General features: G+C 41.7%; 2 protein-coding genes across 8 annotated transcripts in view; both read right to left on the minus strand.

Moving 5' to 3' along the window:
* Positions 1-1,122, minus strand: part of LOC135546025 (transmembrane anterior posterior transformation protein 1 homolog) — a 36,342-nt gene extending 35,220 nt beyond the window's left edge. For both annotated transcript variants that reach the window (XM_064974091.1, XM_064974090.1), the window contains exon 1: positions 904-1,122. In XM_064974091.1, the coding sequence (XP_064830163.1) occupies positions 904-1,093 (190 nt within the window). In that variant the 5' untranslated portion in view covers positions 1,094-1,122. The remainder of the gene's footprint in view (positions 1-903) is intronic.
* Positions 1,123-2,698: 1,576 nt separating this feature from the next.
* ldb2a (LIM domain binding 2a) overlaps positions 2,699-23,608 on the minus strand; it is a 93,591-nt gene continuing 72,681 nt past the window's right edge. The window contains exons 5-9 of one of the 6 annotated variants that reach the window (XM_064974096.1): positions 22,747-22,830; positions 20,126-20,249; positions 15,997-16,050; positions 15,071-15,201; positions 2,699-5,231 (exon numbers count right to left, since the gene is read on the minus strand). In XM_064974096.1, the coding sequence (XP_064830168.1) occupies positions 5,001-5,231; positions 15,071-15,201; positions 15,997-16,050; positions 20,126-20,249; positions 22,747-22,830 (624 nt within the window). In that variant the 3' untranslated portion in view covers positions 2,699-5,000. Of the gene's footprint in view, positions 5,232-15,064; positions 15,212-15,994; positions 16,051-20,125; positions 20,250-22,746; positions 22,831-23,608 lie in introns of all 6 variants that reach the window. The other 5 variants (XM_064974095.1, XM_064974093.1, XM_064974092.1 and 2 more) reach the window with 5 other exon arrangements.

Here is a 23,608-nt window from a genome sequence, read left to right on the forward strand (position 1 = left end):
CGAAATGAACGTACTGTCTTGAAATATTTTCTCGGTTTGAAATCAAATTTTTTGTTAAATTCTTAGCACGGTTTAATGTTAATGCTGACGTTACCTGTCATGCCAATGTGTGTCAAAGAAGAGGAAAAGTCATCATCACACTAACAGTCAAAATAGACAGTAATTTATGTTTGAAATTGTGAGAACCTGTCAAACACACACATCGGTTTGAAATCAATTTTTTTGTTATTTATATATATTACTGTCTATTTTGACTATTAGTGCGATGATGAATTTTCCTCTTCTTTGACACACATTGGCATGACAGGTAACGTCAGCATTAACATTAAACCGTGCTAAGAATATAGCGTAGCTAACTAATGCTACTGTAGTTCACTTTTGCCCCCTCCACGTAGGCTAGACGTCTCTTGCTTTGGCTAGGTGCAGTTCGTGATATCACGTGTCCGCAAATTACCGGGAATTAAAACGTGGAAGGAATTAGGAATTAGACACATTTAAAAATATATTATCACATACTAGTAATACAAAGGTGATAAATACTTACTGAAAGCGAAGTATTTATTATTATTATTTTTATTTTTTACAAACAACTCCCATGACAACACGGTTAAAACTGACAGCTCGCAAATCCAATGACATTAAAACTGACAGCTCGAAAATCCAATGACATGCTTTGGTTGGTTGTGCGTTCAGTCGGGACAGCCCCAATGACTCTGGGCAAGCCTAAAGATAGCTAAATAATATAACAATTGTTGAGCTTCTATGACATGTATTTTACAATGATTTTCATGGGATCGTCAGCTTCCAAGGCATTATTTCTAGACATATAGAAAGGTTGGTTTATCAGATAAAATTATCCTTAAAGACACCGTTTAAACCTGCACGCGAGCCAGGGACACCCACCTGAGTTATCACGTTCACGTTGCTCCCGTCTGACAGCATTTATATCGTAAAAGCTCAATGTTTCCGCCAGATCTGGAGTTTTACCGATTTCCCCCGACCTTGGTATATCATCCCATGGCCGTTTCTCCTTCTTGTCCTTATTTTCGGTTTCTTTTTCAGCTGACGGCACAGTCCCCAACAAGTCCGCCATCTTCAATTTGCAGCCGCGTTGATAGTAACGTTCATGGACCAACCATAGAGATAGATAGAGGACTCAACTTTATACATGTGCCTTTAAAGCGTTTGTGACAGCATGGGCAGCGCCATTGAGGCTACAACCCATATTGATCCCCACCAAATCAGCGAGTTGACTACTTTGACTACTTTAAAATGGTGGAAGCCCTCAATGGCGCTGCCAATGCAACAATAGCCCTTTGGCCATTAGTGGTCTCTATCCTTCTCTATGGGACCAACACAACTGTCATCATGTTGTCGCCAAGGAGTTGATACTTAAAATAAGCATACACTACATACACTGCCATTGAACATCTCATTCCAAAATCATGGGCATTAATATGGAGTTGGTCCCCCCCCCTTTGCTGCTACAACAGCCTCCACTCTTCTGGGAAGGCTATCCACTAGATGTTGGAACATTGATGCAGGGACTTCCATTCAGCCACAAGAGCATTAGTGATGTTGGGCGAATAGGCCTGGCTCATAGTCGGCGTTCCAATTCACCCCAAAGGTGTTCAATGGAGTTAAGGTCAGTGCTCTATATAGGCCAGTCAAGTTCTTCAACACCAATCTCGATAAACCATTTCTCTATGGACCTCGCTTTGTGCACGTGGTCATTGTCATGCTGACACAGGAAAGGGCCTTCCCCAAACGGTTGCCACAACGTTTGAAGCACAGAATCATCTAGAATGTGATTGTATGCTATAGTCACTGAGCTCTTCAGTAAGGCCATTCTGCTGCTAATGCTTGTCTATGGAGATTGCATGGCTGTGTGCTCGATTTTATACACTTGTCATCAATGGGTGTGGCTGAAATAGCCGAATCCACTAATTTGAAGGGTGTATCAATGTTGATGAAACCAACATTATCAACACCGATAGTTGACACAACAATCCACAACAGATATGTACACAAGGTATGGGATTTATATTTCATCTGACATCAATTAAATGTCTTGCCTTAGCCAAAAGACTTGTCACATAATCATAGACTTTTGCAAAGAAATAAGGTGATCATTTCAATCAAATGTCAATTAATTTCATCCCAATATCCCATCAATGTGAATAATAATAATGTGAATAATACATCAAATATTTGGATATAATTCATCTAATTGGATATTCAGATGTCCTTTCAATACCGCAAGATGATGTCAAAGATCCATTCAAATATTTCACACTTGATATCCTGCTGCTGCTTCCCTGCCTTTAGTAGCCTGATGCCTGAATGATTCATTGCTGACTAAAATCCTGTTCAAAGAGAAACAATTGGATCTATACATTTTAAACGAGCAATTGGTCTATTGATGAACCTGTTGACCCCCTGACCCTAAATAACGCGTCATATTGATCAAGAACCTAAGAAGTGGTGGCTGACATTAGCCAATTTGTCATATTGGGAATACACAAGCACACAGCACAGTTATGCTGTAGTAACATCATTTCAAATTGGCTACCTATTGCTAGACAAGAGGACAGACAGACTCGAATAAAGGTATAGGAAAACAGATTGAGAAACAGACATGCAAGGGCAGTTAATGCACAGTAATCCATACACAATGTCTGCAATAACCCAATCGGACCAATCTGTAAGCACAGTTTATTGGCACACATAATGGCAAAGCATATATACCAGACATCAGATATGACACAAAACATCTCTGCGATATAATGTACAAATTGTGCAGAGTTCTAATAATACCAGGTTCAAACAACATCAGAAATGTGTTAGCTTCCTTACAAATGCACAAATAAATACACAAAAGATCTTATAATAAAGACATCCACAATTGTCTTCTTGCCATTTTAAAACAAAATCCAACATGAGGAGAGGAATTTAAGGAAGAATAGTCAATTAAAGAACAACTGGTAACACAAAAACAGGGGTTTTCAAACTGCAATTCTGTAGGGCCTTGAGTATGCTGTTATTTTGTTCTGGATTTGTGTCTAATAATGAATGTATTTCTTAATCTCTACAATGAATAAATTGAGAACATTTTCAAATGTTAACAATTTTAAACATTTCTTAAACATTATAGTTTAATATCTGATGTGTGCACTAATTAATTGACTGGATATAAACATGTCAAAATGATCAATGAGCTTCTTATAGCTGCAAAAATCTGTCGGACAAGACAACAGAATCCGAAAGGCCCCATAGAAATCTGAAACTAATGCAAATAAAAAAAGATAGTGCGAGACAGCTGCCATGTACAAAATGGTTGGCTAATCTTAAATGGATAAAGTTGTATGCCACACCTCTATTTGCAGAGCTACAAACCTTGTAACAGTGTTCCCAAATGGATGAACCCCCCCACCAAAAAATGGCTGACCAACTCAAAAAGGTACATATATCAAACAAAAAAATTAAAATCATGCAGGAAAAAGATTTAAAGGCCCATTGCAGTCAAAAATGTGATGTGCCTGTGATGTATATATATTTTCACACTATGAGGTTGGAATAATACTGTGAAATTGACAATATTATGATGTTGCCCTTTTAGTGTAAAAGCTGTTAAAAATTCTTGCTTGAGGAATTGCTTTTTGCTAAGAGGCTAATTTTGTTTCTTTTGACATTTTCATTTAAAACAATCACAATGAGGTACTTAATTGTTACCCAAAAATTATTTGATATTGAGATAAAAACAACTGCATTAGAACTTTAATATCAGTTTGGAATAGGTCAGTCATTAAAGGGAAAGAACAAAGACAAATTCCAAAATAAGAAAAAAAAACATTAATGCATTGGTGTATGTCAGCAAAGTTTACATACTGATTGGCAACGTACAAATCTGATTGCAAAGTATTTTGGGGAGAAGCAAAAGAACACCAATAGACTACAAACACGATCGAACAGGTTTGCGGTGAAATAACAATCGGCGATGACTGCTGTAATTCTGGAAAGGAAATCCTGGAACACGAGTATCCCACTTCAAGTTGTCCATAGTGGTGAAACAGAGTTACTTTCCTTTTAATTGGAAATCGGAAAAAACAACAACAACAACAACAACGTAAACAAACCAACAGCCAAATTAATTTCCAATAAAGATGCAAATGCTCAAGACGACGACGTCTCGGCCGTGGTGGATGCAGTTTGGTGGCTGAGTAAAACCTCGCCGGTTCGTTCTCATTGAGGCTGATGCTCTTAAAAGAGACATTTTGTTTTAGATGTTATGTTTTGACTTCTACTGTCAACTGTCCCAGAGGGGTCGCAACCTACAGGTCAAAGGTCAAAAGGGCAACACCCACAGAATCCCATTACAGTTAAAGCTCAAGGACTGAGGTGTCCATGAAGGAGAATTCAGATGAAGACACTGGCCTTGTGTCATTCCCAGAGCAATCCCAACTTCCCTAACACTGGGAATTCCCACCAAATCCAAACAAAGCAATTCTAGGAAAAATGGGAAAAAAGAAAACCCAGTATTGTTTTATGTCATCATTGCAATGCATACAACCTGTATGCACTTAGATGGAAAAGTAGTCTTTATCGTATGGATATTGCTGTGCAATGTCAGTCAGTTCTCTGTCTCAGTCTCTCTTCAGGATGTTACAGTGAAGTCGGAGAAGAATTGTTCTGGTATTTGGTGGAGATGATTGACCATGATGAGTGATAGTGACACCGTTGACCATGACGTGGAAACGTTTGCCAACGGGGTTAAATTCAGTACGATTTGAGGTTTTGGAGGGCGCTGCCCTAGTGGGCCAAATAGGTACAGTTTTTTAAATAGATATTTTCCCTCTGTGTTTTACTGTGAGGGCAACATGGTGTCATTAGAAACTGTCCAAAATAGTGACATTTAACCATTGGAGTTAAATGTCACCCAATTGTACATATGAGAGTTGGGGCACTGACTGTGCTCTTGGTATCCTTGGTCTCTGTGTGTTTTACTGTGACGACTGCGGCGCTGTGTTCTCGGCCTTGCTGTCCTGGCTGTTGGGCGGCTTGCTGCCCCATGGGCTGTTATTGCCGAGCGCGGGCGAGCCGTTGAAGTCATCCTCGTCGTCCAATCCATTGGTGGCATCGTACTGCGTGTTCTCCAGACGCGTGATTAGACGCTCGTCCTCGTCCCCAAACTCCCCGCCCATCAGGGTGGGCTCGCCCACCACCATTACGTCCTGGAAGACAAATGAGAGAGGTCAAAGGTTAATGTCAGGTTAAAGGTCAGACATTTTAAGATACACATTGTTGCATGTGTGAGACGTATTGAATTCTGAGAGATGATATGTGATACATAGAATATATTATATATTGATTATACTATATTGATCATGTACATTTTATGGTGTGATCTGCATGTTATACTAACTCTAAATCTTTGTCACAAATCATGTCGATAACTACATGAAATGTACAGGTAACTGCCAAAATAAAGGAAACAACAACATAAAGTGTCTTAATAGGGCTTTGGGCCACCACGAGACAGGACTTTGGGCCACCACGAGACAGGGCTTTGGGCCACCACGAGACAGGGCTTTGGGCCACCACGAGACAGGGCTTTGGGCCACCACGAGACAGGGCTTTGGGCCACCACGAGATAGGGCTTTGGGCCACCACGAGATAGGGCTTTGGGCCACCACGAGACAGGGCTTTGGGCCACCACGAGATAGGGCTTTGGGCCACCACGAGCCAGAACAGCTTCAATGCACCTTGGCATAGATTCTACAAATGTCTGGAATTCTAAATCAAATCAAATTGTATTGGTCACATACACATGGTTAGCAGATTTGAATGTGAGTGTAGCGAAATACTTGTGCTACTAGTTCTGACAGTGCAGTAATATCTAACAAGTAATCCAACAATTCCCCAAGAACTATATAATACACACAAATCTAAAGGGGTGAATGAGAATATGTACATCTAAGTATATGGATGAGCGATGGCCGAGCGGCATTGGTAAGGTGCAAAAGATTGTATAAGATACAGAAGTCGGAAGTTTACATAGACCTTAGCCAAATACATTTGAAATCAGTTTTTCATAATTCTTGACATTTAATCCTCGTAAAATATCCTTGTCTTAAAACAGTTAGGATCACCACTTTATTTTAAGAATGTGAAATGTCAGAATAATAGTAGACAATTATTTATTTCAGCTTTTATTTATTTCATCACATTCCCAGTCAGTCAGAAGTTTACATACACTCAATTAGTATTTGGTAGCATTGCCTTGAAATGGTTTAACTTGGGTCAAACGTTTCGGGTAGTCTTCCACAACCTTCCTACAATAAGTTTTGTGAATTTTGGCACATTCCGCCTGACAGAGCTTGTGTAACTGAATCAAATTTGTGGGCCTCCTTGCTCGCACACGCCTTTTCAGTTCTGCCCACAAATTTTCTGTAAGATTAAGACCAGGGCTTTGTGATGGCCACTCCAATACCTTGACTTTGTTAAGCCATATTGCCACAACTTTGGAAGTATGCTTGGGGTCATTGTCCATTTGGAAGACCCATTTGCGACCAAGCTTTAACTTCCTGACTGATGTCTTGAGATGTTGCTTCAATATATCCACGTAATTTTCCTTCCAATATGAAGCCATCTATTTTGTGAAGTGCACCAGTCCCTCCTGCAGCAAAGCACCCCTACAACATGATACTGCCACCCCTGTGCTTCACGGATGGGATGGTGTTCTTCGGCTTGCAAGCCTCCCCCTTTTTCCTCCAAACATAACGATGGTCATTAAGTCGCTCTGGATAAGAGCGTCTGCTAAATGACTTAAATGTAAATGTAATGTAATGTCATTAGGGACAAACAGTTCTATTTTGTTTAATCAGACCAGAGTACATTTCTCCAAAAAGTACAATCTTTGTCCCCATGTGCAGTTGTAAAATATAGTCTGGCTTTTCTATGGCGGTTTTGGAGTAGTGGCTTCTTCCTTGCTAACCGGCCTTTGAGGTTATGTCGATATAGGACTCGTTTTACTGTGGATATCGATACTTTTGTACCTGTTTCCTCCAGCATCTTCACAAGGTGCTGTTGTTCTGGGAATGATTTTCACTTGTTGCAGCAAAGTACGTTCATCTCTAGGAGACAGAACGCGTCTCCTTCCTGAGCGGTATGACAGTTGCATGGTTCCATGGTGTTTATATTTGCGTACTATTGTTAGTACAGATGAACATGGTACCTTCAGGCGTTTGGAAATTGGTCCCAAGAATGAACCGGACTTGTGGAGGTCTACATTTGTCTTTCTGAGGTCTTGGCTGGTTTCTTTTGATTTTCCCATGATGTCAAGCAAAGAGGCACTGAGTTTGAAGGTAGGCCTTGAAATACATCCACAGGTACACCTCCAATTGACTCAAATTATGTCAATTAGCCTATCAGAAGCTTCTAAAGCCATAAAATAATTTTCTGGAATTTTCCAAGCTGTTTAAAGGCACAGTCAACTTTGTGTATGTAAACGTCTGACCCACTGGAATTGTGATACAGTGAATTATAAGTGAAATAATCTGTCTGTAAACAATTGTTGGAAAAATTGTGTCATGCACAACCGACTAGGAGATGTCCCAACTGACTTGCCAAAACTATAGTTTTTTAACAAGACATTTGTGGAGTGTTTGAGTGGTTGAAAAACATGTTTTAATGACTCCAACCTAAGTGTATGTAAACTTCCGACTTCAACTGTACATGTGATATGAGTAATGTAAGATATGTTAACGTTATTAAAGTGGCATTATTTAAAGTGGCATTGTTTAAAGTGACTAGTGATCCATTTATTAAAGTGGACAATTATTGGGTCTCAATGTAGGCAGCAGCCTCTCTGAGTTAGTGATTGATGTTAAGCAGTGTGATGGCCTTGAGATAGAAGCTGTTTTTCAATCTCTCGGTCCCAGCTTTGATGCACCTGTACTGGCCTCGCCTTCTGGATGGTAGCAGTGTGAACAGGCAGTGGCTCGGGTGGTTGTTGTCCTTGATGATCTTTTTGGCCTTCCTGTGACATCGGGTGTTGTAGGTGTCATGGAGGGCAGATAGTTTGCCCCCGGTGATGCGTTGCGCACCACCCTCTGGAGAGCCTTGCGGTTGAGGGCAGTGCAGTTGCCATACCAGGCTGTGCGCAGCCCGACAGGATGCTCTCGATTGTGCATCTGTAAAAGTTTGTCAGGGTTTTGTTGCACCTTCACCACACTGTCTGTGTGGGTGGACCATTTCAGTTTGTCTGTGATGTGTACGCCGAGGAACTTAAAACTTTCTACCTTCTCCACTGCTGTCCCTTCAATGAGGATAGGGGGGTGCTCCCTCTGCTGTTTCCTGAAGTCCACGATCATCTTCTTTGTTTTGTTGACGTTGAGTGAGAGGTTGTTTTCCTGACACCACACTCCGACTGCCCTCACCTCCTCCCTGTAGGCTGTCTTACCATTGTTTGTAATCAAGCCCACGACTATTGTGTCACCTGCAAACTTGATGATTGAGTTGGAAGCGTGCATGGCCACGCAGTCGTGGGTGAACAGGGAGCTCAAGTGAGGGCTGAGCACGCACCCTTGTGGGGCCCCAGTGTTGAGGGTCAGCGAAGTGGAGATGTTGTTTCCTACCTTCACTGACTGGGGGCGGCCTGTCAGGAAGTCCAGGACACAATTGCACATGACGGGGTTGAGACCCAGGGCCTCCAGCTTGATTATGAGCTTGGAGGGTACTATGGTGTTGAATGCTGAGCTGTAGTCAATGAACAGCATTCTTACATAGGTATTCTTTTTGTCCAGATGGGGATGGGGAAGTGTGCAGTGTGATGGCGATTGTGTCATCAGTGGACCTGCTGGGGCAGTATGCAAACTGAAGTGGGTCTAGGGTGGCCTAAGGTGGTCTAAGGTGGAGGTGATATGATCCTTGACTAGTCTCTCAAAGCACTTCATGATGACAGAAGTGAGTGCTCTTGTGTACAGGAACAATGGTGGCCATCTTGAAGCAATGTGGGGACAACAGACTGGTATAGGGAGTGATTGAATATGTCCGTAAACACACCAGCCAGCTGGTCTGCTCATGTCCTTGTTAGTGAGCTGTGACGGTGGCACTGTATTATCCTCAAAGCGGGCAAAGAGTATGGAAGCGTGACGTGGCTGGTTTTCTTTTTGTAGTCTGTGATTTCCTGTAAAACCTGCCACATATGTCTCGTGTCTGAGCCTTTGAATTACGACTCCACCTGCCCCTGTACCAGCATTTTGCTTGTTTGATTGCCTTGCGGAGAGAATAACTATAATCACTATAACTATTATATTCAGACATATTTCCAGACCTCTTTCCATGGTTTAATGCGGTGGTTCGCGCTTTCAGTTTTGCACGAATGCCTCCATCCATCCACGGTTTCTGGTTAATGTAGGTTTTAGTCAGAGTGGGTACAACATCTCCAATGCGCTTCTTTATAAACTCACTCACCGTGACAGCGTATAGGTCGATGGAACATATTCCGAGACGGTAGAAGCAAGATGGCGTCATGGTCGGATTTGCCGAAGGAGGGTGGGGGAGTTTGCATTGTTGTTGTTTGCATCACGGAAGTAGTGGTGGTCGAGAGTATTACCCCTGCGCATAGTGAAATCAATATGCTGGTAGAATTTAGGTAGCTTTGTTCTAAAATTTGCTTTGTAAAAATCCCCAGCTACAATAAATGCATCCTCAGGATATAGGATTTCCAATTTACATATAGTCCAGTGAAGTTCCTTGAGGGCCGTCTTGGTGTCTGCTTGAAGGGGACTGTATACAGCTGTGATTATAACTGACGAGAATGGTCTTGGTAGGTAAAATGGCCGACATTTGATTGTAAGGAATTCTAGTTTGGGTGAGCAGAAGGACTTGAGTTCCTGAATGTTGTTATGATTACACCACGAGTCGTTAATCATAAAGCATACACCCACGCCCTTCCTCTTCCCAGAGAGGTGTTTATCTCTGTCGGCGCGATTCAACTGAACTGTGGCCCGTTGTTTTGGGTCAGCTACTGGGATTAGATCCATTGTGCTGGGTGGTGGTCTGAAGAGAGGATCCGCTTCGGGTAAGTCGTATTCCTGTTCGTAATGTTGGTAAGTTGATGTTGTTCTTATATACAATATTTCTTCCTGGCTGTATGTAATAAGACTTAAGATTTCCTGGGGTAGCAATGTAAGAAATAATACATAAAAAAACAAAATACTGCATAGTTTCCTAAGAACACGAAGCGAGGCGACCATCTCTGTCAGTGCCATTTTGCATCTTCTATTGGGGGGATGCAAAATCCTTCTTCCACAAGAAATGTCATAATTTGGTGTTTTGTTGATGTTGCTGGAAAACGCTGTCGTAGGCGAGACTCCAGAATCTCCCATAAGTGTTGGGTCGAGATCTGGTGACTGAGACAGCCATGGCATATGGTTTACATCATTTTCATGCTCATCAAACCATTCAGTGACCATTTCTTTCCTGTGGATGGGAACATTGTCATCCTATTGGGGCATAGCCATGGTAGCCAAAATAATGGCCTGCCCAGAGTTTTTATACATGATCCTAAGCATGATGGGATGTTAGTCACTTAAAGGTGCACTATGCAGAAATCGCTCAGGGATTTCCTGTTTGCTAAAATTGACGAATTTCTGTTTATGTGACAAAACAAGCAAGTATAGTGTAGAAAGAATCAGTGTACCATCTAAACCGCTGTGAAACATCTTGTCCATAACCAAAATTATTGTTTTTTCAGCTGTTGAAGCTGATGTACAAAACCGAAAGTAAAAGACGCAAAAACAAAACTTAAAATCAGGAAGCATAGAAATAGTGCACATAGAAGAGATCCACCGCTTCTTAGACATGCTTTCAATGAGAATGACAGACCTATAACTCACATTTTTATGTGAATTTGGTCAGGTGGCCCACAAAAGTTACATATTGCTGCTTTAAGGCTTTCTGTGTTCCTGCTTGTTGCTGAATAATTTGTGTCTTTATGCATGATATTCCACCCAAAGAAATTAAGGGTCAAAAGGGCCCTAAAATGTAAAAGCTAAAACACTAGAGGACATTGAGGCTCATCAAGACCAGTAGCCTACACAAGTAGCCTACCCCTGAGCTTCTAATTCTAACCCAGAATGGAGGTGTGGGTTCAGATCTTACTTTTGACACCATATGTTGGTAAGGCGACGCGACACCATTCTATTATAGCTACAAGAAAATGTTTACTAAGGCTGTGATTCAATTCATTGCGCAGCGCGCTAGACAGCTGGCCATGCAGATTTTAAAGGCATTTTCCCCGACGTTAGCGGAGGTCGCATTTACGGTTAACGCTGCAGATGTTGGCTCAATTGGAAGTTATCTTTAAATGTATAGTGCTACAACACAACGCTGATCAGATTGAATCCCAACCTAGGATAAAACCTGTATAGAGCATTATGCTACAACCCATAAGCTTCCCATGCTATCACAGTCTTCTGTGGCAAGTGAGTCCTATATCCATTTCTATGACAACTACTCATGAGCTTCCAACCCGTCTAATTTATAAGCTGGTGTGCTTCAACTGCTGATGATGTGTGTGTGTTGCTTCACCAAAGGGGTAAAGCCCGGAGCATTACCCTTGGCTGTGTGTTTTGACACAACCCCCTGCCACAACCCTCTGCCACTCCTGCAATAACAGTTGGTGCATGGGGGGAATTTTCAGGAGTGTGTGTATGGCTGGTGTGTATGGCGAAGCACTGTGAAACCGGTGAACCCGCATGTACAGGGTCAACCCTGCTCTGAGCACTCTGTACAAATGAAACCCCCTCCCACTGATGAAGTGGAATATCCTACCCTTCCCGCCCCTCACAGACCAATCAATAGTAATCATGTAGGACATATTTCAAGGAGATGACCCCTTGTGTTGAGGTCACAGATGAAAACATAGGGAGTTGTATTCTTTGGATGATTCTTTATTTGCACTGTGAAGGAATTGGGTGATGCTAACTCTCTATTTTGATATGTACAGGTCTAAAAATAAGTAACAGTATTTAGGAGATGCAATTCAGTACTTCAAGCAATATTAGATTATTGATTAGTAGTTATAAATATGTGATCAAATGGACTATGTTAGGACGGTGTTGGCTGTTCTATGAAGGCTGAGTTGTACATCTCGTCTCCCCTGGTCTGCTAAAGCTTATTTCTCCTCAGCAGCCCACAACCTCCCGCTGCATCTCGGAAGGCAGCCGCACAGTGAAATGGAGCACATGCTTCACTGCCCATGTGTGTCGACGCGGCGTGGCATGGGAGCTCTCGCTCCCCTCCTCTGATGCGCACGCACACACACATACATAGCTGCACCAAAGAGGCTCCGTATGGGGTGGGGGGGTAGATTTTTTATCCGAGACACAACACAAGCCTATTTTCAAAAACTTCTCTCAAAACCCCCCTAGCGACCGCCACTACGCCTTAAATCGTGCTAATTAATTTAGGTGAGCTTTTTGACTAAATTACAATATCCACACAGATTTTTTTCATTTGTATAGCTAATTAAGTCATTAGCTCAAAACATGCTGATTGCCAACAAGCCTTGAATTCACCATCTGTTCCTGTGAAGTTGGCTGTCAACCTACCTCTGCCCCCCCCCAATGACAACAGCTGGTAGTCAGACTGGGATTGGGGGGAGTGTTAATTGTGATCTAATTAATAACGTTTTATATACTCATCTCATTACTTTTCGTCTTTAGCTAGCTCTGAATGGAGCAATGGGCTGTTAAGACAGCTAAGAATGCTCATTGTCTGATTATCAGTTACTTTATTAGCATCCTTTTTGAGGAATCAGACCCCCTTGGCCCCCTACTCCTTCTGTGTTTGCAGGTCTGAAGGAACTGGACAGGTGTATGCAAAATGGTAGATGCTCCCCTATGCCCAATGAAGGGCAGGACCTTCAGCATAAGCCTATCTAGTCCCTTAACTACGGGATCGGTGTCCCCCCCCCCCACGGGACAGTTGAGCTAACATAGGCTAATGTGATTAGCATGAGGTTGTTAATAACAATAACATTTCCCAGGACATAGACATATCTGATATGGGCAGAAAGCTTAAATTATTGTTAATCGAACTGCACTGTCCAATTTACAGTAGCTATTACAGTAATACCATGCTATTGTTTGAGGAGAGTGCACAGTTATGAACTTGAAAATGTATTAATAAACCAATTAGGCTTATTTGGCCAGTCTTGATACAACATTTTGAATAGTAATGCAATGGTTCATTGAGTTAGTCTAAAACGTTGTATATACACTAAATGCCATCTAGTGGCCAAAATTGAAATTGCGCCTAACCTGGAAGAGTACATTGTGACCTTTCTCTTGCATTTCAAAGATGATGAAAAAATATATTTGACCAGATCTAAGGTGTTATATTCTCCTACATTAATTTCACATTTCCAAACACTTCAAAGTGTTTCCTTCAAATGGTATCAAGAATATGCATGTCATTGCTCCAGGTACCTGAGCTACTTGCAGTTAGATTTGGGTGTGTCATTTTATGTGATTTATTTTTTTAACAGGTTGGGTTCGATCCTTAAGAGGTTTTTAAGATCTGCAAACACAGAATGTGTAGGTAAGGGCTCAGGATTATTTTCAGGGGTATATTCCTTGAGGTGAAATGTTCAGAGGGATGTATATAGCAATTCATCAAATGAAGCTAACATGCAATCATATCTGTTCTACGCAATGCATTTCTACCTGAATGTTCCAAAAGAATCCATCAGCAAACACATAGTAGCACTCTGCATGGTTTTCTATGTCATTTCAGCCTAGCAACCAGTAGAGGTCACTGTTGAACAACACAACAACCCCCCCCCACACTTTCCCATGCCCCCCCCCCCCTCCATTCACCCCCTCCCTCCCTTTCCTCACCGGGGTCCACTTCTTATTGTCATTGGGCTCACGTAGGGCCTGTGCTCAGCCAACGAACGAACAACTTCTCAGACAAAGCTAGCTGGCGTGCAACATATGTAACCAGCATGTTTCCGCCGCTGCTCTTAAAGACGCGTGTCAACGTTAGCCATTGGAAGTGTGTGTTTCAGGATTGGGGAGTAGGGAGAGAGGGGGGGTATACAGATATGTGATAATGAGAGATGGCGCTGAGCCAAACAGCAATCCACCGAGAAAACAATTGTGTGTGTGGGTGCGCATGTTTGTGTATGTGTGGTTGTCTGAGTGATTGAGTAAGAGATAGAAGGGGGGGCGTGAAAGAGAGTGAGAGGGAGTTAGTTGGAGAAGGTGTGTGTCTGTGTATGTGTGAGAAAGAGCGAAAGAAGAAGAGAGAACGAGTGCGAGGCAGATCCAGAAGGAGCAAGAGAGAGGGCGAGCTTGAGTTGGAGAGGGTGTGTGTGTGAGAAAGAGAGAAAGAGAGAGAAAAAAGAGAGATGCACCGTGGATTTAAAAGCATGACCTGCAAAGCACCGTGTGGAACAACCCAACCCAAAACAAAGAGAGTTCACAGTTCCCCAGTCTCCCTGCCCCCCTCCCTCCTAAAAACACCCCCAGCCAGAGGGACCACAGTACTAAACGGTCAGTATGACTCCTTACAGTCCGTACACGCTGTACGTCTAGCAAACCCAGTGAGTGATAATGAGAGAGTACTATAGCCTGTGCAAACAACTGAAGCGCAATAGCACTTTATCCCCCGGAGCGATGTGAAGCGTGAGGTGCAACACTCAGTGGTTTAAGTAGGTGTTTAACCTCAAACTGTGTCGAGTGGCCCCGTTCTATTGCCATGTCGAGGAAGCAAATGCGGGATAGACCAGAGCCATGGCGCGCCAGGTTGATAACGCCATCCCTCAGAGCAGAGGGTGTAAACGAAGCAACAAAGATACTTCTCGCATTCCAGATGAATACTTCATATTAAATAGTAAACATATTATGGCGGTAGATTGATAGTCCTATAAATGAATTGTTGCGTTCCATTTACATGTCTTCCTGCCTGTGCATCTGTAGTAGTTGTGCATAAGGGTTTGTATGTGGTGTATAGGGGTGTAAGAGAGGGCCAAACCGGTAGAGCTGATGCTTACAGGTACCTGACTGGAGAGGCTGAAGTTGCTGGCAGGGCTTCTCTTCTTACTGTTGGCATTGCCCACGCTGCTGTTGGCGCTGCTGGCAGAGTTCTTCCTTTTCCTCCTCTTCGTCGTTGTCTGTCTCGTTGGCTCAGCTTTGGCACGACCAGCAAAGGAAACAAGAGCCATGGCGGACAACATAATGCATATACCAAGGTAGGGTAACACATAAAGAACACATGACGTATACACACGTGTGTATGAAGACATGCACACATACCTATGCAAGCATCCACAGACAGACAGACAGACAGACATACATACTCAAACACACACACACACACACAATACGCACAATACTCAACAACTCAAAAATGATCCATGCTTTGTTAACATCCAAGGTGAAATCAAAAGGCGTTAACATCTCCCAAGACATGCACCAGTAAGAAAGAACCCCTGTCATATTTGCATAATTGCTCAACAATAGACCGTGCTGCTTGACTTAACGTGAATGCCGTAATGACCTTGGTGTTGTACAGTTCTCGATAGCCTCTCCACATTAAGATGACTCTACTGGGATAGATAACATCGCCTTTTATCCTACTGTATCTACAGTATATCTGTAGTTGTACAGGCTTCTGTAGCCATTAATATCTTTTGTTTTGCTGTGATTTGCCTTTGTGAGTCAGATTCTATGTCTGTGTGCATCGCCACACGGAGTAGTGATGCACAGTGTGGTGTTTAAGCAAACAATTTCCAAGTGATATAGAACGAAACACGACAGTCATCAAATTTCGTCTTTGCGTTCGGCACCGGTGTTGAGCAGTCATGACGAAAACACAAAGTACACGACAATGTATTTCATGGCATTCCGTTCAGAGAGAATCGAATGCAGCTCCCAGAGACTACTTCGATCTCTATTGAAAACTATACGAGGACAGAAAAGGTACCTTTTTTGTGATTTGTGGGGAATATTTCCGTTTTGAAGTTCTGTGGGTGTCCAGCTAAAACCGGAGCCAAAATTAGTTTTGTTTTATTGAAGTGATTAATTATTTTCTGTAATTAAATGCCGGACAGAGAGAGAGAAAGAGAGAAATGAAAACAGAGAGAATGAAGGAGAAAAAAAAGTACATTCCCTGCAACAAAGATATTGCCTAAACATTATTACTGTAGAAGACTTGCAATTATGAAAAGTCATTTTTTTTATGAGCTAGACATTTAATGAATAAATTAATAAAAGATGCAATTAAAAAGCATGTATGTCCTTGATCATTCATCTAGTGTAAAGTATTGAAATAGGTTATGTAGAGATCTTAACAGTACTTGTATTTCCAAAATAGTGTTTCTGAAAAACATAATTTATTAATACATTTATTTAGCCATTTTCACCAAGTGTTTGTAAGAAAATGTTATTCCTCTCAATCTCATTAATATATATATATATATATATATATATATATATATATATATATATATATCATCTGCGCTCTTCAAAAAATGTCTGAAAATTAAATACATTTCTAGAGGATCTTATACTAATCACACCAAGGGAGATACTTTAGTATTCAAAAGCAAACCAGCAACACACACTGAGTGAACAAAACATTAAGAACACCTGCTCTTTCCATTACATAGACTGACCAAGTGAATCCAGGTCACTTATTAAATTCACCTCAATCAGTGTAGATGAAGTCAGGTTAAAGATGGGTTTTTAAGCCTTGAGACAGTTGAGACATGGATTGTGTGAATGGGCAAGACAAAAATATTTAAGTGCCTTTGAACGGGGTATGACAGTAAGTGCCAGGATCACCGATTTGCGTCAAGAACTGCAATGCTACTGGGTTTTTCAGGCTCAACAGTTTCCCGTGTGTTAACCATCCAAAGGACATCCAACCAACTTGAAACAATTGTGGGAAGCACTGGAGTCAACATGGGCCAGAATCCCTGTGGAATGCGTTGGACACCTTGTAGAGTCCATGTTATTCCTCTGAATCAATATTAGGAAGGTGTTCTTAATGTTTTGTATGCTTAGTGTATCATTTATCTGAGTAGATAAGCCTTGAGACAGTTGAGACATGGATTGTGTGGGGAGCATACACACATTTTTTAGTCTGCAACTTCAACCAAATCAAATTCTCTATTACTAATACATTTTAATGTTTATGGTTGTCACGAGAAACTATCAAAATTAAGTCTATTACCAATTCCCATCCACTACTTTGACAAGCCTGGGTACAGGAACATGAAATCCTTTTCTGGCATCACAACTGTTTACCTTTATGTTGAACAAAAAACGCACTAAAACTCAAATCCATTTCCACAAAATATACTTATCAGCGCATAAATGCATCTGTGCTTCCTTCCTCGCTAAAACAGAACCATTTTCCTGGTCCGAGAAGAATTGGAGGAAAGATGAAAAACTTGACTAATGAGGAAACTACAATTACAGTAGACCGGCATAGTTCAGTTTGGTTTTGTTTAAAAACACAGCTGGGCGGACGAGCTGACCAGCAAAACTTATCCAAGATCTGTTTCAAATGACAAAAGCTACCATTTTAATAACCTGGCTGTACAACCAATACAATGTGAAGTATAAAGTCCACTAGTCTGGAAACCAGCAATGAGTAAAGGCAACATGTGACACATACAGTGCCTTCGGAAAGTATTCAGACCCATTGCCTTTATACACATTTTGTTACATTACAGCCTTACTCTAAAAAAATGTTTTTTTAAATCCCCAGCAATCTACACACAATGCTCCATAATGACAAAGCAAAAGCAAGTTTAGCAAATTTATTAAAAATAAAAAACAGAAATAACTTATTTACGTAAGTATTCAGACCCTTTGCTATGACACTCTAAATTGAGCTCAGGTGCATCCTGTTTCCATTGATCATCCCTGAGATGTTTCTACAACTTGATTTTACTCCACCTGTGGTAAATTCAATTGATTGGAAATGATTTGGAAAGACACACACCTGTCTATGTAAGGTCCCACAGTTGACAGTGCGTGTCAGAGCAAAAACCAAGCCATGAGGTCGAAGACAGGAGCACCGAGACATGATTGTGTTGAGGCACAGATCTGAGGAAGGGTACTAAAAAATGTCTGCAGCATTGAAGGTCCCCAAGAACACAGTTGCCTCTATCATTCTTAAATGGAAGGAGTTTGGAACCACCAAGAACTGGCCTCCTGGCCAAACTGAGCAATCGGGGGAGAAGGTCCTTGGTCAGGGAGGTGACAGAGAACTCGATGGACACTCTGACAGAGCTCTAGAGTTCCTGTGTGGAGATTCTAGAAGAACAACCATCTCTGAAGCACTCCACCAATCAGGCTTTTATGGTAGAGTGGCCAGACGGAAGCCACCCCTCAGTAAAAGGCACACGACAGCCCATTTGCAGTTTGCCAAAAGGCACCTAATGACTCGCAGTCCATGAGAAACAAGATTTTCTGATCTGATGAAACCAGGATTGAACTCTTTGGCCTGAATGCCAAGCGTCAGGTCTGGAAGAAACCTGGCACCATCCCAACGTGGTCACAGTATCATGCTGCGGGGATGTTCTTCAGCGGCAGGGATTGGAAGACTAGTTAGGATCGAGGCATAGATGAACAGAGCAAAGTACAGAGAGATCCTTGATGAAAACCTGCTCCAGAGAGCTTGGGACCTCAGACTGGGGCGAAGGTTCACCTTCCAACATGACAGCAACCCTAAGCACACAGCCAAGACAATGCAGGAGTGGCTTTTGGGACAAGTCTCTGAATGTCCTTGAGTCGCCCAGCCAGAGCCTGGACTTGAACACCATTGAACATCTCTGGAGAGACTTGAAAATAGCTGTGCAGCAACGCTCCCCATCCAACCTGACAGCACTTGAAAGGATCTGCAGAGAAGAAATGGAGAAACTCCCCAAATACAGGTCTACTTACTTGTAGTGTCATACTTGTAGCGTCATACCCAAGAAGACTTGAGGCTGTAATCACTGCCAAAGGTGCTTCAACACAGTATTGAGTAAAGGGTCTAAATATTTATGTAAATGTGCTATTACATTTTTTTCTCCTTTTTTAAATTGATAAATTAGCAAAAAATTCTAAAAACCTGTTTTTGCTTAGTCGTTATGGGGTATTGTGTGTATACTGATGAAGAAAAAAAACGATTGAATCAATTTTACAATAAGCTTGTAACCTAACAAAATGTGGAAAAAGTCAAGGGGTTTGAATCCGTTCCGAAGGCTTCTGGATCCCCAAAGATGTTTGGCATCTTAAACATTTTTTTCACTGATCCCTAACACCATACAACATGCAATTGAACAAAGGTTTATCCCCTTGTGCGCAATTAGACAATGACAGTTCAACGTCTCCTTTTTCAAAGAGTCTGTTCAAGAAGATTCTACGCTCAATGACAGTGAAAACGTTTATTTTTATTTTTATAAAAGTAAAAATTCAAATCTCTGGGGAGCTATCAGCGAGGGAGTTGGATCTTGTAGTTTGATTACACCAGCCACCCTTAATTAAAGTTCAGAAGCCTCGCACACATTACACAGATCTGAGTCAAAGGGTTTCTACTGGTGTTGCTTTTTAAAGACGTCTTGTCATGCTCTGGCGAACATTGCAGTAATTTGCAGGCCTCAAATATGTCCAAAACACCTGCTCATTTCTACTTTCTAACACTGCACAGCCAATTTAAGTCAACTATTTTTCAAGAACCACCCTTCAAACATCAATCATAATACCTTGAAATGTCTGGTTACAGTCTATTCAAATAGGAATTGTCTGTTTCTGGAATTGCTGATAAATTTCCCGATTCCTGACAGGGAGAATACATTTTAAGCACACGCAATATATAATACATATTTACCTTCTCTCTTCTTCAACATGCTCTCATTAGAAATGAGACAATCCAACCATTGTCATTATGTCACCTCAGCTCTCCTATTACTTATAAGTCACTATAACAACATTGTCTGCTTCCCATAGGTCTCTGGTGAAAAGTAGTACACTGTAAAGAGAATATGGTACCATTTGGGACACTGCCATTGACAGCTGCAGACAAGTGTGTTTGGTTATTAAGGCAGTACAAACGTTACCTGGTGGGCCCACCATTCTCTGCCACTTCTGGAACAGGCATGTCTTCAGACAGTCCCTAGGGCTGAGGTTGTAGGTCTTGTGCCTGGACATGAGCTCCTGCATGGGCTCCAGGATGACACACAGCTGCAGATGGAGAACAAGAACACACACGCGCGCAAATGTTAGATTCAGAAGTATTAAAACGCACACACAACATGTTTTCCATGTTGGTGAAAATGGATCTTTAATCACTATGTGAGCTTTGCTCCAAAGGGTATCACCTATACATGCTGAATCTGAAACTCTTGTGGACAATTTGAAAATCCAACAAGGAGCATCATCAAGTGACCTATGATGTCATCACAAAGAGGACACGCGGGCCAGTTTGGCAGTTTGAATAGGACAGTCCTCAACAGTTCTCGTAACCAGCCAATTCACATACTCATAGGCCTATTAAAACAGACTTGGGCCTGTATTCAAAGTAGGAGTGCTGATATAGGATCAGTTTCGGCTTTTAGATCATAAGGAATACGATTATATGTAAGGGTGACAGACCTCATCCTAAATCAGCACTCCTACTCTGAGACGTTTAAAAAAATACCAGACCAGTGAGTCACAGGGTCCACAAATGCCATTCACTCTATTACTACAGAGCTATTCTATAATGGCATTGGACTGTCTGCAGGCAAAGTGAACATGCATATAGCCCACTAAACCCATGTTTGTTCTTTCTCTGATACCATCCTCTTGACACGACTATATCCCCCCCCCCCAGCTCAGGGAACAATCCCTGGATTTGAGCCTGAAAACAAGTGCTATTTTCAGGTTGAATGGTAGGAAGCCTGCTTTACGGCTCTCATACATGGAAAGGCTTAAATACACTGACCCCACAAAAAAAAGCCGGTTTTGACCCTTGGCCAGGAAAGTGTCAGTCTCTTTGGGAAGAACTGATAAATGATGGGAAACCCACAAGTGCCTTTCGAAAGACAATAAAGACTCCATTTACGTGAGGAAAGGGCGTATTTTATCTGAACAGCGACACTAAGATAGCGAGATAGAAATCGCTATCGCTCACTGTGACGTGAGGAAGACGGGATGATGTTTACTCAAAGTACAGTATGAAATTAACCCCAAGTCGACCTCCAACAGTCGACCAATTCCTAATTCGCCTCAGAGCCAAGACTAGGATTTGTTGGTGAAAAGTTACAGGGGGGTGTTTTTATTTGGATAAATGAGGTAGGTTGTCATTTTAAAAAAACGAATAGCCAAGTACTTCTTAGCCTAGTTGTTCTACACTAAAGGCCAATGGAGAAATGTCCTATAGGTAATGGATGATATGCTGTCAATAACTGAAAAGCAAGGCGTAAAAGAGAGGTTTAAAATTCAAAATAAAAAGGTGCAATATATATATATATATATTTGATAAATGACGATAATATAGGTGTGTTATGACACAAACATGTGCAAAAGTGCACTCAACATATTCCATATGATTTTCCCATATGCATTCCATAATCATGCTCATGGTAAGCTGCTATGGATCTCGAGAAGACAAAAACAACAACGAGGACAAAAAAAAAGAAAAAGTCCAACAAAATGGTAAGAATGTTTGTTAAAAAAAAAATCAACCCCGAGCCCTCTTTCTCTGTTGCTCTCTCTCTTTCTCCCCTCTCTCTCTCTCGCTCTTTCTCCCCTCTCTCTCTTTCTCTCTCTCCCCCCTCTCTCTCTCTCTCTCTCCACAGTCTTCTAAATAAACAATGGCTAGGCACTTCGCCGTCTCTCCGCGCGGCATTTCACAATTATGAGTCTCAACAGGGAGCGTTCATTAATGTTATGCTAATTTTCTCGATCCAATTAATTCGCTCCCTCTCTCTTTTCTCCCTCATTCTCCCTCTCTTGTTCTCCCATTTGGAAATCGGAGCTGTCACTCAGTCTTGGAATGAAAAGCACAAACAAAAGAGAGCTGAAATACTGACTAATGTATTCTGGTGCAAGCTGCTGAGACTTTTACTAAGTATATGTTATAAAGTGAGGAATGGACCTAAAAAGTAAGCAAGGATATATATATAGGGGGATATTCACTGATGTATTTACGTATTGTTCTCAATAAAATAACATATTGTGATAGCTGGCTGTCTGTGAATGTTATTTTGTATATTCCATCTTGAAATTCATAAAATATCCTGAAAAATAATCTTCAGGTAGGCATACCTAATTAAAATTGTGGATGGCGTGGCATGGTACCTATATCAAGGTGATTGACATATTGAGTAGTGGCGGCGTGTGAGTGTGTTTGTGCGTGGGTGCATGTTTGTGCCTGTCTTTGTGTGTGTGTCTTTATGTGAGTGTGAAAGGAAGAGAGAGAGAGAGAGAGAGAGAGCAACAGACCCACACAGACACAGGCAGAGGAGACAGAGAGAAAAAGGGTGATTGAATTAAAGTGTGTATGTGTGTGTGTGTGTGTGTGTGTATGTGTGTGTGTGTGTGTGTGTATGTGCGAGAGAAAGAGCGAGCGAGAGAGACAGAGGTACAGAGAGAGGCAGATAGACAAAGAAGAGAGAGAGAGAGAGATAGATAGAGAGAGAGGGGGAGAGAGGGCGATTGAATTAAAGTGAGAGAGAGAGAGAGAGAGAGCTCTTACCCTGAGGTAGTTGAGGGTGAAGTTGGTGAGCCCCATGCGGGTGATGTTTTTGGAGAGCTGCTCCAAAACCTGGGGGTCTTGTGCCTAAGGGTTGGGGAAGGGGGAGGGGGGGTAATGAAATTGAGAGAGGCAACATACAGTATTCATTTATATTAACTACTAATATTAACTTGTTAGCACTCTTTCATATAGTGTGAGTCTTCAGTCTGAAAATGCAGTGTATTAACAAACCAAGAGACAGCTTGGCCTGGCGCATGCTTCCATTTCGAAGCTTATGAAAAATGCATAGTCTCATCTCCAGTTGTATCTTTGTGTGGAGAAAGTCAAGAAGGAAAATATCAAGTCGTTCTGTATTGTCCAAGAGGAGAGAAAGACAGAACTATGCTTTGCTTCTGCTCTAGCATTGGCTAGGTCGCTATTGAACCAACGACTACCATAAAGTTGAGTCTGAGTATGTGGATAAAGGATGATGGGGAAAAAAACATGATAAGAAAATGCTTAATCTTAGACTATGATTTGAAATTGGAAATTAAATATCAATGCCAACTAGCCACCTCTAGTATTGTGAGAACCTGTGACTCCAAGAGGTGTCAAATGCTTTTTCAACCATGGGTACCAATAACTACATTGAATACCATTTGAAAAAAATGATCCGTGTCAGAATAGTCTAACCTTGAAGTACCCACAAAACTGTGAGACTATGAAATACCCACAACATTTCCATTCCAAAATGTGTGCTTTGACAAGAAATGAATACTCGAGCAAAAAACGGAATGTTTAAAATGTTATAACATGTGTGTGTGTGTGTGTGTGTGTGTGTGTGTGTGTGTGTGTGTGTGTGCCTGTGTGTGTGTGCGTGTGT

Source organism: Oncorhynchus masou, chromosome 9 (genome assembly GCF_036934945.1).
Source record: "Oncorhynchus masou masou isolate Uvic2021 chromosome 9, UVic_Omas_1.1, whole genome shotgun sequence".
Lineage (NCBI taxonomy): Eukaryota > Metazoa > Chordata > Actinopteri > Salmoniformes > Salmonidae > Oncorhynchus > Oncorhynchus masou.